General features: G+C 45.4%; 1 protein-coding gene across 2 annotated transcripts in view; it reads right to left on the bottom strand.

Annotated features, from left to right (window-relative positions):
* The window catches only part of LOC139568484 (AP-5 complex subunit zeta-1-like), a 38,240-nt gene extending 21,363 nt beyond the window's left edge, over nt 1-16,877 (bottom strand). Inside the window, exons 1-4 of one of the 2 annotated variants that reach the window (XM_071390343.1) lie at nt 16,724-16,877; nt 6,983-7,120; nt 3,973-4,156; nt 1,530-1,674 (exon numbers count right to left, since the gene is read on the bottom strand). In XM_071390343.1, the coding sequence (XP_071246444.1) occupies nt 1,530-1,674; nt 3,973-4,156; nt 6,983-7,120; nt 16,724-16,764 (508 nt within the window). In that variant the 5' untranslated portion in view covers nt 16,765-16,877. Of the gene's footprint in view, nt 1-1,529; nt 1,675-3,972; nt 4,157-6,982; nt 7,169-16,723 lie in introns of both variants that reach the window. The other variant, XM_071390333.1, reaches the window with a different exon arrangement.
* Between the last annotated feature and the right edge of the window lie 1,877 nt (nt 16,878-18,754).

Here is an 18,754-nt window from a genome sequence, read left to right as displayed (position 1 = left end):
GTTTGATGGCACAAGCAGGGAGCCCTGCCAACAGAGAGTTGCAGTAGTCCAGACGGGAGATGACACGTGTCTGGATTAGAAGTAGGGGTCGTACTCTACGGATGTTGTAGACCAGAGGTATTCAACTCTGACCCTACGAGGTCTGGACCCTCTGTTTCTGTTCCACCTGATCATTAACTTCTCTAGGGTAGGGGGCAGCATTCGGAATTTTGGATGAAATGCCCAAATGAAACTGCCTGCATCTCGGGTCCAGAAGATATGATATGCATATAACTGGTCGATTTGGATAGAAAACACTCTTAAGTTTCCAAAACTGTTAAAATAGTGTCTGAGTATAACAGAACTGATTTGGCAGGCGAAAACCTGAGAAAAATCCATTCAGGAAGTGGTTTTGTAGTTTACTATTCAATGCCATTACAGTATCCATTGACTTAGGACTCAACTTGCACTTCCTATGCCTTCCACTAGATGTCAACAGTCTTTAGAAATTGTTTCAGGCTTGTATTTAGAAAAATGAGGAAGTAAGAGCAGTCTGAATGAGTGGACCCTAAAGTGTCACAGAGCTTTTTCATGTGCGAGACCGAGAGATTGCGTTTCTTGTTTACCTTTTAAATTGACGACATTATTGTCCGGTTGAAATATTATCGATTATTTAGGCTGAAAACATCCTGAGGGTTGAATATAAACATTGTTTGACATGTTTCTATGAACTTTACGGATACAATTTGGATTTTTTTGTCTGCCTGTTTTGACTGCGTTTGAGCCTGTGGATTACTGAAGAAAACGTGCGAACAAAACGGAGGTTTTTGGATATAAAGAGACTTTATCAAACAAAAGGAACATTTATTGAGTAAATGAATGTCTGCTGAGTGCAACCATGTGAAGATCATCAAAGGTAAGGGATTAATTTTATCTCTATTTCTGACTTGTGTAACTCTTCTACTTGGCTGGTTACTGTTTGTAATGATTTATCTAGTGGGCTATGTTCTCAAATAGTCGTACGGTATGCTTTCGCCGTAAAGCATTTTTTAAATCTGACACCGTGGTTGGATTCACAAAAAGTTCATCTTTAAACCTATGTAAAATATGTTTTGTTTTCTGAATTTTTATAATGAGTATTTCTGTATTTGAATTTGGCGCCCAGCAGTTTCACTGGCTGTTGAGAGGTTAATTACACCCACCTGGCATCTCATGTCTAAATCAGTCCCTGTTCAGAGGGGAATCACCCACCTGGTGCCCCAGGTCTAAATCAGTCCCTGTTCAGAGGGGAACAACGACAAAAAGGAGTGGAACTGGCTTCCAGGTCCAGAGTTGAGTTTGAATGTTGTAGAGCATGAACCTGAAGGAGCAAGTTACTGCTTTGATGTTTGCAGAGAACGACAGACACACAACAAGGGAGAATCACATAATTACATTTACATTTACATTTAAGTCATTTAGCAGACGCTCTTATCCAGAGCGACTTACAAGTTGGATCACAAGCTCTATGCAATTTCTCACACACAGATACACGCCTGTGTTTGTTTTACCTTCAGTAAGGCTCTCTGGGCAGTAGGTGATGATGGTGTTGAGAAGAGGCAGAGTGTGAAGGTGAGAGAGTATGCCTGCTGGTCGTCCCTCCAAACTTCGCAGGAGGAGAGAGGAGAGAGCTGACAGGTCTTCTTTAGACCCCGTCTGAGAAAGAGAGAGAGAGAGACAGAGAGAGAGAAATAGAGAGACAGAGAGAGAGAAAGAGACAGAAAGAGTGACAGAGAGAGAGAAACAGAGAGAGACAGAGAGACAGAGAGAGTGACAGAGAGAGACAGAGCGACAGAGACAGACAGAGAGACAGAGCGACAGAGAGACAGACAGAGACAGTGAAAGAGACAGAGAGACAGAGTTTCATAGGCTAGTGGCCAATCCTCCAAAAGGGCTTTATGTTTTGAGACACCTCTACCCGAGGTATAACAAAGCCCAACCTTATATGGAATGGACGGTTGAGTGAAAAGCTCTGATATCGGTCAAATGAGGAATACAAGCAGTCAGTTGTCTGCCCTACATACACAAACAAACAGCGTTAGAATATCTTAAAGCATTGTGGACCTGTAAACACACAGATACAATATTTCTTAAATATCAACTAGGAATATTTATAATGAATGTAAACTTCCCTTTACAGTAGCTGTTCAATACACACCTTTCTGAGTCAGATGTTCTCTCATTCATTCCTGTATGGTCCTGTCTGATGTTCTCTCATTTGTTCCTGTATGGTCCTGCCTGATGTTCTCTCATTCATTCCTGTATGGTCCTGTCTGATGTTCTCTCATTCATTCCTGTATGGTCCTGCCTGATGTTCTCTCATTCATTCCTGTATGGTCCTGCCTGATGTTCTCTCATTCATTCCTGTATGGTCCTGCCTGATGTTCTCTCATTCATTCCTGTATGGTCCTGCCTGATGTTCTCTCATTCATTCCTGTATGGTCCTGTCTGATGTTCTCTCATTCGTTCCTGTATGGTCCTGTCTGATGTTCTCTCATTCGTTCCTGTATGGTCCTGTCTGATGTTCTCTCATTCGTTCCTGTATGGTCCTGTCTGATGTTCTCTCATTCATTCCTGTATGGTCCTGCCTGATGTTCTCTCATTCATTCCTGTATGGTCCTGTCTGATGTTCTCTCATTCATTCCTGTATGGTCCTGCCTGATGTTCTCTCATTCATTCCTGTATGGTCCTGCCTGATGTTCTCTCATTCATTCCTGTATGGTCCTGCCTGATGTTCTCTCATTCATTCCTGTATGGTCCTGCCTGATGTTCTCTCATTCATTCCTGTATGGTCCTGCCTGATGTTCTCTCATTCATTCCTGTATGGTCCTGCCTGATGTTCTCTCATTCATTCCTGTATGGTCCTGCCTGATGTTCTCTCATTCATTCCTGTATGGTCCTGTCTGATGTTCTCTCATTCATTCCTGTATGGTCCTGTCTGATGTTCTCTCATTCATTCCTGTATGGTCCTGCCTGGCAGAAATACACACAGTATCAGCTGTTTTACAGATTCCAACAGCTACTGACACAAGGTGCTACTGTATTATTCGTTGTCAGGCAGGAGAACCACACAGCACTGAACCAGAGGACATCTGACAGGACCACACAGCACTGAACCAGAGGACATCTGACAGGACCACACAGCACTGAACCAGAGGACATCTGACAGGACCACACAGCACTGAACCAGAGGACATCTGACAGGACCACACAGCACTGAACCAGAGGACATCTGACAGGACCACACAGCACTGAACCAGAGAACATCTGACAGGACCACACAGCACTGAACCAGAGGACATCTGACAGGACCACACAGCACTGAACCAGAGAACATCTGACAGGACCACACAGCACTGAACCAGAGGACATCTGACAGGACCACACAGCACTGAACCAGAGGACATCTGACAGGACCACACAGCACTGAACCAGAGGACATCTGACAGGACCACACAGCACTGAACCAGAGGACATCTGACAGGACCACACAGCACTGAACCAGAGGACATCTGACAGGACCACACAGCACTGAACCAGAGGACATCTGACAGGACCACACAGCACTGAACCAGAGGACATCTGACAGGACCACACAGCACTGAACCAGAGGACATCTGACAGGACCACACAGCACTGAACCAGAGGACATCTGACAGGACCACACAGCACTGAACCAGAGGACATCTGACAGGACCACACAGCACTGAACCAGAGGACATCTGACTTGTGTATTGAACGCCTACCAAAAATAATGAGTTAAAGGAGGTGTGTCACAATATCTATCAATTTAACCACCTTTACAGTAAAATATTTTGACACGACCATCCATTTCATATATGAGAGATGTTAAGAGATATGGAAGGACGTGGTTGGGCTTTGCTATACCTCGGGTAGGGGTATCAACATGTTTGTAGGGGACTCGGCACTAGCCTATTCAGTACGGATGTGTACCTGTGACAGCGCTACGGCAGCAGTGTGACTGGTTAAAGGGCTGGAGTCATGTAGGGTGTAGATCTGCCCCGGACCAGAGGGGGGCAGTGTTTCTCTGAGGACTGCTGAGGTCAACACAGTCAGATGCTCCACAGAGGAAGACACACAAAGCGACAGGAGACGCTGATGCAGCTCCACTGGCAGCCTGTGGACAACACGTATACACAGGTTACCGTGACAACATGCTACCGTGACAACACGCCTCTGACCACCCAATACCACGGGGAAGGCAAGCGTGCAGGTTTTTGTTCCAGCCCAGCTATAATACACATGAAAATTAAACTATGGTCTTCCATTCTTTACAGATATGACAGACTGCAACCCTCTCCAGGACCAGAGACACAGGCTTACATCCAGGTGGACTTGGTGCTAGGGTTTAGGGTGTAGGGTACCTCCTAGTGTACTAGGTGGAGGCCATGATCAGGTGTAGTCAGTTAGGGTTTAGGGTGTAGGGTGTAGGGTACCTCCTAGTGTACTTGGTGCTAGGAGGCCATGATCAGGTGTAGTCAGTTAGGGTTTAGGGTGTAGGGTACCTCCTAGTGTACTTGGTGGAGGCCATGATCAGGTGTAGTCAGTTAGGGTTTAGGGTTTAGGGTGTAGGGTGTAGGGTACCTCCTAGTGTACTTGGTGGAGGCCATGATCAGGTGTAGTCAGTTAGGGTTTAGGGTGTAGGGTGTAGGGTACCTCCTAGTGTACTTGGTGGAGGACATGATCAGGTGTAGTCAGTTAGGGTGTAGGGTGTAGGGTACCTCCTAGTGTACTTGGTGGAGGCCATGATCAGGTGTAGTCAGTTAGGGTTTAGGGTTTAGGGTGTAGGGTACCTCCTAGTGTACTAGGTGGAGGCCATGATCAGGTGTAGTCAGTTAGGGTGTAGGGTTTAGGGTGTAGGGTACCTCCTAGTGTACTAGGTGGAGGCCATGATCAGGTGTAGTCAGTTAGGGTGTAGGGTGTAGGGTACCTCCTAGTGTACTAGGTGGAGGCCATGATCAGGTGTAGTCAGTTAGGATGTAGGGTGTAGGGTACCTCCTAGTGTACTTGGTGGAGGCCATGATCAGGTGTAGTCAGTTAGGGTTTAGGGTGTAGGGTGTAGGGTACCTCCTAGTGTACTAGGTGGAGGCCATGATCAGGTGTAGTCAGTTAGGGTGTAGGGTTTAGGGTGTAGGGTACCTCCTAGTGTACTAGGTGGAGGCCATGATCAGGTGTAGTCAGTTAGGGTTTAGGGTTTAGGGTACCTCCTAGTGTACTAGGTGGAGGCCATGATCAGGTGTAGTCAGTTAGGGTGTAGGGTTTAGGGTGTAGGGTACCTCCTAGTGTACTAGGTGGAGGCCATGATCAGGTGTAGTCAGTTAGGGTGTAGGGTGTAGGGTACCTCCTAGTGTACTAGGTGGAGGCCATGATCAGGTGTAGTCAGTTAGGGTGTAGGGTTTAGGGTGTAGGGTACCTCCTAGTGTACTAGGTGGAGGCCATGATCAGGTGTAGTCAGTTAGGGTGTAGGGTGTAGGGTACCTCCTAGTGTACTAGGTGGAGGCCATGATCAGGTGTAGTCAGTTAGGGTGTAGGGTGTAGGGTACCTCCTAGTGTACTAGGTGGAGGCCATGATCAGGTGTAGTCAGTTAGGGTGTAGGGTACCTCCTAGTGTACTTGGTGGAGGCCATGATCAGGTGTAGTCAGTTAGGGTTTAGGGTGTAGGGTGTAGGGTACCTCCTAGTGTACTAGGTGGAGACCATGATCAGGTGTAGTCAGTTAGGGTTTAGGGTGTAGGGTGTAGGGTACCTCCTAGTGTACTTGGTGGAGGCCATGATCAGGTGTAGTCAGGTAGGGTGTAGGGTACCTCCTAGTGTACTAGGTGGAGGCCATGATCAGGTGTAGTCAGTTAGGGTTTAGGGTGTAGGGTGTAGGGTACCTCCTAGTGTACTAGGTGGAGACCATGATCAGGTGTAGTCAGTTAGGGTTTAGGGTGTAGGGTGTAGGGTACCTCCTAGTGTACTTGGTGGAGGCCATGATCAGGTGTAGTCAGGTAGGGTGTAGGGTACCTCCTAGTGTACTAGGTGGAGGCCATGATCAGGTGTAGTCAGTTAGGGTTTAGGGTGTAGGGTGTAGGGTACCTCCTAGTGTACTAGGTGGAGGCCATGATCAGGTATAGTCAGTTAGGGTTTAGGGTGTAGGGTGTAGGGTACCTCCTAGTGTACTAGGTGGAGGCCATGATCAGGTGTAGTCAGTTAGGGTGTAGGGTTTAGGGTGTAGGGTACCTCCTAGTGTACTAGGTGGAGGCCATGATCAGGTGTAGTCAGTTAGGGTGTAGGGTGTAGGGTACCTCCTAGTGTACTAGGTGGAGGCCATGATCAGGTGTAGTCAGTTAGGGTGTAGGGTGTAGGGTACCTCCTAGTGTACTTGGTGGAGGCCATGATCAGGTGTAGTCAGTTAGGGTTTAGGGTGTAGGGTGTAGGGTACCTCCTAGTGTACTAGGTGGAGGCCATGATCAGGTGTAGTCAGTTAGGGTGTAGGGTACCTCCTAGTGTACTTGGTGGAGGCCATGATCAGGTGTAGTCAGTTAGGGTTTAGGGTGTAGGGTGTAGGGTACCTCCTAGTGTACTAGGTGGAGACCATGATCAGGTGTAGTCAGTTAGGGTTTAGGGTGTAGGGTGTAGGGTACCTCCTAGTGTACTTGGTGGAGGCCATGATCAGGTGTAGTCAGGTAGGGTGTAGGGTACCTCCTAGTGTACTAGGTGGAGGCCATGATCAGGTGTAGTCAGTTAGGGTTTAGGGTGTAGGGTGTAGGGTACCTCCTAGTGTACTAGGTGGAGGCCATGATCAGGTGTAGTCAGTTAGGGTGTAGGGTACCTCCTAGTGTACTTGGTGGAGGCCATGATCAGGTGTAGTTAGTTAGGGTTTAGGGTGTAGGGTACCTCCTAGTGTACTTGGTGGAGGCCATGATCAGGTGTAGTCAGTTAGGGTTTAGGGTTTAGGGTACCTCCTAGTGTACTTGGTGGAGGCCATGATCAGGTGTAGTCTCTGGAGTGAGTCGATGACATCATGGCCGTGTTCTTTACCCGTCAGCTGCTTGGTGATCCTGCTGTAGAACTTCTGTAGCTCCTCCTCCCCGATCTCCCTGGAAACAACATCACAGCCGTCACCTTCATGCAGCTCCGGGTCAGTGCTGAACGACTCCAGAGAGGTATACGACAAGGCAGGGTCAAGGAGATAGCTAACGTTGATTATCAACCACAAATAACTGGTGATTTTCTGATTCATTAAGAAACCTAAACGTGTTGGTTGTTGAGTCAATTTGACCCCACCCATTTCAAGCTTATCTTTAAAAAAATAAATCAGAATAGTTTGGCAAGTTAGCTGCCTAAAGGCGACTACAAGCTCCTCTCTGTTGATCTACGTGCGTAAAAGGCACATGGGTGGAATCGTTTGCTGCGTCCCACCCAGAGAGGAAGTCAGTGTAGTGGATATCCACTAGAGGGAGCCAGAGTAGCCGAGTATTTTTGACTCTAGCTAACGACGACGTTTCAACTTCTGGATCCGGTGTTATACGCCTGTTTACAGATGCTAGCTACATGTCAGGCTAGTCTGGTGTTATACGCCTGTTTACAGATGCTAGCTACATGTCAGGCTAGTCTGGTGTTATACGCCTGTTTACAGATGCTAGCTACATGTCAGGCTAGTCTGGTGTTATACGCCTGTTTACAGATGCTAGCTACATGTCAGGCTAGTCTGGTGTTATACGCCTGTTTACAGATGCTAGCTACATGTCAGGCTAGTCTGGTGTTATACGCCTGTTTACAGATGCTAGCTACATGTCAGGCTAGTCTGGTGTTATACGCCTGTTTACAGATGCTAGCTACATGTCAGGCTAGTCTGGTGTTATACGCCTGTTTACAGATGCTAGCTACATGTCAGGCTAGTCTGGTGTTATACGCCTGTTTACAGATGCTAGCTACATGTCAGGCTAGTCTGGTGTTATATGCCTGTTTACAGATGCTAGCTACATGTCAGGCTAGTCTGGTGTTATACGCCTGTTTACAGATGCTAGCTACATGTCAGGCTAGTCTGGTGTTATACGCCTGTTTACAGATGCTAGCTACATGTCAGGCTAGTCTGGTGTTATACGCCTGTTTACAGATGCTAGCTACATGTCAGGCTAGTCTGGTGTTATGTGCCTGTTTACAGATGCTAGCTACATGTCAGGCTAGTCTGGTGTTATATGCCTGTTTACAGATGCTAGCTACATGTCAGGCTAGTATGGTGTTATATGCCTGTTTACAGATGCTAGCTACATGTCAGGCTAGTCTGGTGTTATGTGCCTGTTTACAGATGCTAGCTACATGTCAGGCTAGTCTGGTGTTATATGCCTGTTTACAGATGCTAGCTACATGTCAGGCTAGTATGGTGTTATATGCCTGTTTACAGATGCTAGCTACATGTCAGGCTAGTCTGGTGTTATATGCCTGTTTACAGATGCTAGCTACATGTCAGGCTAGTCTGGTGTTATATACCTGTTTACAGATGCTAGCTACATGTCAGGCTAGTCTGGTGTTATGTGCCTGTTTACAGATGCTAGCTACATGTCAGGCTAGTATGGTGTTATGTGCCTGTTTACAGATGCTAGCTACATGTCAGGCTAGTATGGTGTTATGTGCCTGTTTACAGATGCTAGCTACATGTCAGGCTAGTCTGGTGTTATGTGCCTGTTTACAGATGCTAGCTACAGGTCAGGCTAGTCTGGTGTTATATGCTTGTTTACAGATGCTAGCAACATGTCAGGCTAGTCTGGTGTTATATGCCTGTTTACAGATGCTAGCTACATGTCAGGCTAGTATGGTGTTATATGCCTGTTTACAGATGCTAGCTACATGTCAGGCTAGTCTGGTGTTATATGCCTGTTTATAAATGCTAGCTACATGTCAGGCTAGTCTGGTGTTATGTGCCTGTTTACAGATGCTAGCTACATGTCAGGCTAGTCTGGTGTTATGTGCCTGTTTACAGATGCTAGCTACATGTCAGGCTAGTATGGTGTTATGTGCCTGTTTACAGATGCTAGCTACATGTCAGGCTAGTATGGTGTTATGTGCCTGTTTACAGATGCTAGCTACATGTCAGGCTAGTCTGGTGTTATACGCCTGTTTACAGATGCTAGCTACATGTCAGGCTAGTCTGGTGTTATGTGCCTGTTTACAGATGCTAGCTACATGTCAGGCTAGTATGGTGTTATATGCCTGTTTACAGATGCTAGCTACATGTCAGGCTAGTCTGGTGTTATGTGCCTGTTTACAGATGCTAGCTACATGTCAGGCTAGTCTGGTGTTATATGCCTGTTTACAGATGCTAGCTACATGTCAGGCTAGTATGGTGTTATATGCCTGTTTACAGATGCTAGCTACATGTCAGGCTAGTCTGGTGTTATGTGCCTGTTTACAGATGCTAGCTACATGTCAGGCTAGTCTGGTGTTATATGCCTGTTTACAGATGCTAGCTACATGTCAGGCTAGTCTGGTGTTATATGCTTGTTTACAGATGCTAGCTACATGTCAGGCTAGTCTGGTGTTATGTGCCTGTTTACAGATGCTAGCTACATGTCAGGCTAGTATGGTGTTATGTGCCTGTTTACAGATGCTAGCTACATGTCAGGCTAGTATGGTGTTATGTGCCTGTTTACAGATGCTAGCTACATGTCAGGCTAGTCTGGTGTTATATGCCTGTTTATAAATGCTAGCTACATGTCAGGCTAGTCTGGTGTTATATGCCTGTTTATAAATGCTAGCTACATGTCAGGCTAGTCTGGTGTTATGTGCCTGTTTACAGATGCTAGCTACATGTCAGGCTAGTATGGTGTTATGTGCCTGTTTACAGATGCTAGCTACATGTCAGGCTAGTATGGTGTTATGTGCCTGTTTACAGATGCTAGCTACATGTCAGGCTAGTCTGGTGTTATACGCCTGTTTACAGATGCTAGCTACATGTCAGGCTAGTCTGGTGTTATATGCCTGTTTATAAATGCTAGCTACATGTCAGGCTAGTCTGGTGTTATATGCCTGTTTACAGATGCTAGCTACATGTCAGGCTAGTCTGGTGTTATGTGCTTGTTTACAGATGCTAGCTACAGGTCAGGCTAGTCTGGTGTTATATGCCTGTTTACAGATCCTAGCTACATGTCAGGCTAGTCTGGTGTTATACGCCTGTTTACAGATGCTAGCTACATGTCAGGCTAGTCTGGTGTTATGTGCCTGTTTATAAATGCTAGCTACATGTCAGGCTAGTCTGGTGTTATATGCCTGTTTACAGATGCTAGCTACATGTCAGGCTAGTCTGGTGTTATATGCTTGTTTACAGATGCTGGCTACATGTCAGGCTAGTCTGGTGTTATATGACTGTTTACAGATGCTAGCTACATGTCAGGCTAGTCTGGTGTTATATGCTTGTTTACAGATGCTAGCTACAGGTCAGGCTAGTCTGGTGTTATACGCTTGTTTACAGATGCTAGCAACATGTCAGGCTAGTCTGGTGTTATACGCCTGTTTACAGATCCTAGCTACATGTCAGGCTAGTCTGGTGTTATACGCCTGTTTACAGATGCTAGCTACATGTCAAGCTAGTCTGGTGTTATATGCCTGTTTATAAATGCTAGCTACATGTCAGGCTAGTCTGGTGTTATATGCCTGTTTACAGATGCTAGCTACATGTCAGGCTAGTCTGGTGTTATGTGCTTGTTTACAGATGCTAGCTACAGGTCAGGCTAGTCTGGTGTTATATGCTTGTTTACAGATGCTAGCAACATGTCAGGCTAGTCTGGTGTTATATGCCTGTTTACAGATCCTAGCTACATGTCAGGCTAGTCTGGTGTTATATGCCTGTTTACAGATGCTAGCTACATGTCAGGCTAGTCTGGTGTTATGTGCTTGTTTACAGATGCTAGCTACAGGTCAGGCTAGTCTGGTGTTATATGCTTGTTTACAGATGCTAGCAACATGTCAGGCTAGTCTGGTGTTATATGCCTGTTTACAGATGCTAGCTACATGTCAGGCTAGTATGGTGTTATATGCCTGTTTACAGATGCTAGCTACATGTCAGGCTAGTCTGGTGTTATGTGCCTGTTTACAGATGCTAGCTACATGTCAGGCTAGTCTGGTGTTATATGCCTGTTTACAGATGCTAGCTACATGTCAGGCTAGTATGGTGTTATGTGCCTGTTTACAGATGCTAGCTACATGTCAGGCTAGTCTGGTGTTATGTGCCTGTTTACAGATGCTAGCTACATGTCAGGCTAGTCTGGTGTTATATGCCTGTTTACAGATGCTAGCTACATGTCAGGCTAGTCTGGTGTTATATGCCTGTTTACAGATGCTAGCTACATGTCAGGCTAGTCTGGTGTTATGTGCCTGTTTACAGATGCTAGCTACATGTCAGGCTAGTATGGTGTTATGTGCCTGTTTACAGATGCTAGCTACATGTCAGGCTAGTATGGTGTTATGTGCCTGTTTACAGATGCTAGCTACATGTCAGGCTAGTCTGGTGTTATACGCCTGTTTACAGATGCTAGCTACATGTCAGGCTAGTCTGGTGTTATATGCCTGTTTATAAATGCTAGCTACATGTCAGGCTAGTCTGGTGTTATATGCCTGTTTACAGATGCTAGCTACATGTCAGGCTAGTCTGGTGTTATGTGCTTGTTTACAGATGCTAGCTACAGGTCAGGCTAGTCTGGTGTTATATGCTTGTTTACAGATGCTAGCAACATGTCAGGCTAGTCTGGTGTTATATGCCTGTTTACAGATCCTAGCTACATGTCAGGCTAGTCTGGTGTTATACGCCTGTTTACAGATGTTAGCTACATGTCAGGCTAGTATGGTGTTATGTGCCTGTTTACAGATGCTAGCTACATGTCAGGCTAGTCTGGTGTTATACGCCTGTTTACAGATGCTAGCTACATGTCAGGCTAGTCTGGTGTTATGTGCCTGTTTATAAATGCTAGCTACATGTCAGGCTAGTCTGGTGTTATATGCTTGTTTACAGATGCTGGCTACATGTCAGGCTAGTCTGGTGTTATATGACTGTTTACAGATGCTAGCTACATGTCAGGCTAGTCTGGTGTTATATGCTTGTTTACAGATGCTAGCTACAGGTCAGGCTAGTCTGGTGTTATGTGCTTGTTTACAGATGCTAGCTACAGGTCAGGCTAGTCTGGTGTTATATGCTTGTTTACAGATGCTAGCAACATGTCAGGCTAGTCTGGTGTTATATGCCTGTTTACAGATCCTAGCTACATGTCAGGCTAGTCTGGTGTTATACGCCTGTTTACAGATGCTAGCTACATGTCAGGCTAGTATGGTGTTATGTGCCTGTTTACAGATGCTAGCTACATGTCAGGCTAGTCTGGTGTTATACGCCTGTTTACAGATGCTAGCTACATGTCAGGCTAGTCTGGTGTTATGTGCCTGTTTATAAATGCTAGCTACATGTCAGGCTAGTCTGGTGTTATATGCCTTTTTACAGATGCTAGCTACATGTCAGGCTAGTCTGGTGTTATATGCTTGTTTACAGATGCTGGCTACATGTCAGGCTAGTCTGGTGTTATATGCCTGTTTACAGATGCTAGCTACATGTCAGGCTAGTCTGGTGTTATATGCTTGTTTACAGATGCTAGCTACAGGTCAGGCTAGTCTGGTGTTATACGCTTGTTTACAGATGCTAGCAACATGTCAGGCTAGTCTGGTGTTATACGCCTGTTTACAGATCCTAGCTACATGTCAGGCTAGTCTGGTGTTATACGCCTGTTTACAGATGCTAGCTACATGTCAAGCTAGTCTGGTGTTATAAGCCTGTTTATAAATGCTAGCTACATGTCAGGCTAGTCTGGTGTTATATGCCTGTTTACAGATGCTAGCTACATGTCAGGCTAGTCTGGTGTTATGTGCTTGTTTACAGATGCTAGCTACAGGTCAGGCTAGTCTGGTGTTATATGCTTGTTTACAGATGCTAGCAACATGTCAGGCTAGTCTGGTGTTATATGCCTGTTTACAGATCCTAGCTACATGTCAGGCTAGTCTGGTTTATACGCCTGTTTACAGATGCTAGCTACATGTCAGGCTAGTATGGTGTTATGTGCCTGTTTACAGATGCTAGCTACATGTCAGGCTAGTCTGGTGTTATGTGCCTGTTTATAAATGCTAGCTACATGTCAGGCTAGTCTGGTGTTATATGCCTGTTTACAGATGCTAGCTACATGTCAGGCTAGTCTGGTGTTATATGCTTGTTTACAGATGCTAGCTACAGGTCAGGCTAGTCTGGTGTTATACGCTTGTTTACAGATGCTAGCAACATGTCAGGCTAGTCTGGTGTTATACGCCTGTTTACAGATCCTAGCTACATGTCAGGCTAGTCTGGTGTTATACGCCTGTTTACAGATGCTAGCTACATGTCAAGCTAGTCTGGTGTTATGTGCTTGTTTACAGATGCTAGCTACAGGTCAGGCTAGTCTGGTGTTATATGCTTGTTTACAGATGCTAGCAACATGTCAGGCTAGTCTGGTGTTATATGCCTGTTTACAGATCCTAGCTACATGTCAGGCTAGTCTGGTGTTATACGCCTGTTTACAGATGCTAGCTACATGTCAGGCTAGTCTGGTGTTATGTGCCTGTTTATAAATGCTAGCTACATGTCAGGCTAGTCTGGTGTTATATGCCTGTTTACAGATGCTAGCTACATGTCAGGCTAGTCTGGTGTTATATGCCTGTTTACAGATGCTAGCAACATGTCAGGCTAGTCTGGTGTTATACGCCTGTTTACAGATGCTAGCTACATGTCAAGCTAGTCTGGTGTTAATTGCCTGTTTATAAATGCTAGCTACATGTCAGGCTAGTCTGGTGTTATATGCCTGTTTACAGATGCTAGCTACATGTCAGGCTAGTCTGGTGTTATATGCTTGTTTACAGATGCTAGCTACAGGTCAGGCTAGTCTGGTGTTATACGCTTGTTTACAGATGCTAGCAACATGTCAGGCTAGTCTGGTGTTATACGCCTGTTTACAGATCCTAGCTACATGTCAGGCTAGTCTGGTGTTATACGCCTGTTTACAGATGCTAGCTACATGTCAAGCTAGTCTGGTGTTATAAGCCTGTTTATAAATGCTAGCTACATGTCAGGCTAGTCTGGTGTTATATGCCTGTTTACAGATGCTAGCTACATGTCAGGCTAGTCTGGTGTTATATGCTTGTTTACAGATGCTAGCTACAGGTCAGGCTAGTCTGGTGTTATACGCTTGTTTACAGATGCTAGCAACATGTCAGGCTAGTCTGGTGTTATACGCCTGTTTACAGATCCTAGCTACATGTCAGGCTAGTCTGGTGTTATACGCCTGTTTACAGATGCTAGCTACATGTCAAGCTAGTCTGGTGTTATGTGCTTGTTTACAGATGCTAGCTACAGGTCAGGCTAGTCTGGTGTTATATGCTTGTTTACAGATGCTAGCAACATGTCAGGCTAGTCTGGTGTTATATGCCTGTTTACAGATCCTAGCTACATGTCAGGCTAGTCTGGTGTTATACGCCTGTTTACAGATGCTAGCTACATGTCAGGCTAGTCTGGTGTTATGTGCCTGTTTATAAATGCTAGCTACATGTCAGGCTAGTCTGGTGTTATATGCCTGTTTACAGATGCTAGCTACATGTCAGGCTAGTCTGGTGTTATATGCCTGTTTACAGATGCTAGCAACATGTCAGGCTAGTCTGGTGTTATACGCCTGTTTACAGATGCTAGCTACATGTCAAGCTAGTCTGGTGTTAATTGCCTGTTTATAAATGCTAGCTACATGTCAGGCTAGTCTGGTGTTATATGCCTGTTTATAAATGCTAGCTACATGTCAGGTTCTTGCCATAATATAGACTTGGTCTTTTACCAGATATGGCTATCTTCTGTATACCACTCCTACCTTGTCACTACTGACTGGCTCAAATGCATTAAGAAGGAAAGAAATTACACACCTGTTAATTGAAATGAATGTAAATTATGTACTGTAAATGTACTGTAAATACAGTACCAGCACTGTGTCAATACAGTACCAGCACTGTGTCAATACAGTACCAGCACTGTGTCAATACAGTACCAGCACTGTGTCAATACAGTACCAGCACTGTGTCAATACAGTACCAGCACTGTGTCAATACAGTACCAGTACTATGTCAATACAGTACCAGTACTATGTCAATACAGTACCAGCTGATGAAACTGAGTTTGCACAACCAAATAACTTCCTGCTCAAACTGTCAGAAACAGTCTCAGGGAAGCTCATTCGTGTGCTCGTCATCCTCACCCCAGGGGTCGTGCTCGTCATCCTCACCCCAGGGTCGTGACCGTCATCCTCACCCCAGGGGTCGTGCTCGTCATCCTCACCCCAGGGGTCGTGCTCGTCATCCTCACCGGGGTCGTGACCGTCATCCTCACCCCAGGGGTCGTGCACGTCATCCTCACCCCAGGGGTCGTGCTTGTCATCCTCATCAGGGTCGTGACCGACTCACCTTCGATGGCCACTGGAGAAGTGTGCTCTTCACGTATTAATCCACGTTTCAGCTGTACCGGGCTGATGGCGAGCGGTTTGCTGATGGCGAGCGGTTTGCTGATGGCGAGCGGTTTGCTGATGGCGAGCGGTTTGCTGATGTCAATACTGTGAACAGAGTTCCCCATGGTGGCGGTGGGGTTATCGTATGGGCAGGCGTAAGCTACGGACAACCAACACAATTGCATTTTATCAATGGCAATTTTAATGTACAGAGATACCGTGGCCCATCGCCATTCATTTAATTTGTTATTTATTTAATTAGACAAGTCAGTTAAGAACAAATTCTTATTTTTTAATGACGGCCTACCCCGGCCAAACACGGACGACGCTGGGCCAATTTTGCTCCACCCTATGGGACTCCCAATCACAGCCGGATGTGATACAGCCTGGATTCAGCCCAGGGACTGTAGTGACGCCTCTTGCACTGAGATGCAGTGCCTTAGACCGCTGCGCCACTCGGGAGCCAAAATTCATCCACCGCCATCACCTCATGTTTCAGCATGATAAAGCACGGCCCCACATCGCAAGGATATGAACACAATTCCTGGCAGCTGAAAATGTCCCAGTTCTTCCATGACCTGCATCCTCATCAGACATGTCACCCACTGAGCATGTTTGGGATGCTCTGGATCTACGTTTGACAGCGTGTTCCAGTTCCCGCCAATATCCAGCAACTTCTCACAGCCATTTATATTGTATTTGTTTTATTTAACATTGAAGAGTGGGACAACATTCCACAATCAACAGCCTGATCAACTCTATGCGAAGGAGATGCGCTGCACGAGGACAATTGTGGTCACAACAGATACTGACGCGTTTTCTTATCCACGCCCCTTTTTTAAAGTATCTGTTACCAACAGATCTGTATTCTCAGTCACGTGAAATATATTGATCAGGGCCTAAAATATTTTCATTTCAATTGACTGATTTCCTTATATTCCTGTAACTCACTAAAATCTTTGAAATTGTTGCGTTTATATTTATGTTCCAGTGTACCTTGCAACTCGGTTTGTGTTTGCGCAGTGACAAGAGCAAGCTAACACCAAACAACATGACAGCAGCGGGGTACGACGGACAGAAGCAGGCGGAGAACAGTGTTCTTTCCCCGGCTTGACTCTGTTCTGAACACCGCTAACTGCCGGTGCTGGGTCTTACCTGGCTTGTTTGATCAAACTCTCTGTTCCTGCTGAATACATCGCAGCCGTCCAGACAAGTTGTAAATTGTCCGCTGGGGAAACATGTCCGACTGACAATCACGTGAATCCTCTACTAGTTCCGCGTTGTCAGCGAGTCTGCCCAGTAATGCCCCGTTAACATCGTGACGTATTTCATTACGCTGTAGTTTTTAACCGTTATTTAATTAGGCAAGTCAGAACAAATACTTATTTACAATGACGGCCTACCCCGGCCAAAACCGGACGATGCTGGGCCAATTGTGCGCCGCCCTATAGGGACCCCCATTCATGGCCGTATGTGATACATCCTGGATTTGAACCAGGGACTGTAGTGATACCTCTTGCACTGTGATGCAGTACCTTAGACCGCTGCGCCACCCGGACATCTACACAGACGTGGTCACTGTTCCAGGGACATCAGCGTATACAAAATCCAATATGGCTGCCAACGAATTACAAAAATATACATATTATTTTGTATTATTATTATTTTATTAACATCAAATCGATACAAAAAGTATATGGGGAACACAAGTATATATATAGAATATAAAAAGGACATTTGGTCTAAGGGCGGGGCTAGGGGCGGGGCTAAGGGCGGGGCTAAGGGTACAATATCACATTACACAAAGACCTTAACATACACACTGATAATTCTAACAGCTTTTTTGTCACCAGAGTATTTAATTGTCTTAAAATAATGTTCAATTTATTTTTGCAAGGTAATAAAATGTTTTGTATGTACATTTGTGAATATGAAATTTGGTCAAAAGAATAATGAAATGAATTACATAAAATAGTTTCAACTTCTTTCTATCCTAAGTAAAGAATCCAAGCAGTACATCTCTCCATAATATTGTAAAATCTTCATAAATGTGTTTGATTATAAATCAAATGAATACAATGCCCCAAAAAGACACAACACTGTTTCTTAAGCTGCTCTGACAGCTGATGCTTAAAGCTAGTGAGGGAGATATAAGTCTCCAGCTTCAGTGATTTTTGCAATTTGTTCCAGTCATTGGCAGCAGAGAACTGGAAGGAAAGGCGGCCAAAGGAGGTGTTGGCTTTGGGGATGACCAGTGAGATATACCTGCTGGAGCGCGTGCTACGGGTGGGTGTTGCTATGGTGACCAGTGAGCTGAGATAAGGCGGGGCTTTACCTAGCAAAGACTTATAGATGACCTGAAGCCAGTGCGTTTGGCGACGAATATGTAGCGAGGACCAGACAACGAGAGCATACAGGTCGCAGTAGTGGGTAGTATATGGGGCTTTGGTGACAAAACGGATGGCACTGTGATAGACTGCATCCAATTTGCTGAGTAGGGTGTTGGAGTAATGGTAATACTATTGCATTATCCTCTGGGTGGCGTACTGGTAATACTATTGCATTATCCTCTGGGTGGCGTCCTAGTAATACTACTGCATTATCCTCTGGGTGGCGTCCTGGTAATACTATTGCATTATCCTCTGGGTGGCGTCCTGGTAATACTATTGCATTATCCTCTGGGTGGCGTCCTGGTAATACTATTGCATCATCCTCTGGGTGGCGTCCTGGTAATACTATTGCATTATCCTCTGGGTGGTGTCCCGGTAATACTATTGCATTATCCTCTGGGTGGTGTCCCGGTAATACTATTGCATTATCCTCTGGGTGGTGTCCCGGTAATACTATTGCATTATCCTCTGGGTGGCGTCCTGGTAATACTATTGCATTATCCTCTGGGTGGCGTCCTGGTAATACTATTGCATTATCCTCTGGGTGGCGTCCTGGTAATACTATTGCATTATCCTAATTTGTTTATTAATAACTTTTCATGTTCAAAATTGGGCACTCTCTTCAAACAATAGCATGGTATTCTTTCATTGTAATAGCTACTGTAAATTGGACAGTGCAGTTAGATTAACAAGAATTTAAGCTTTCTGCCAATATCAGATATGTCTATGTCCTGGTAGGTTTTCTTGTTACTTACAATCTCATGCTAATCGCATTAGCCTACGCTGGCTCAACCGT

Source organism: Salvelinus alpinus, chromosome 1 (assembly GCF_045679555.1).
Source record: "Salvelinus alpinus chromosome 1, SLU_Salpinus.1, whole genome shotgun sequence".
NCBI lineage: Eukaryota > Metazoa > Chordata > Actinopteri > Salmoniformes > Salmonidae > Salvelinus > Salvelinus alpinus.
The sequence above is the reverse complement of the archived record's forward strand: the minus strand, read 5'-3'. Positions and strand labels throughout refer to the sequence as shown.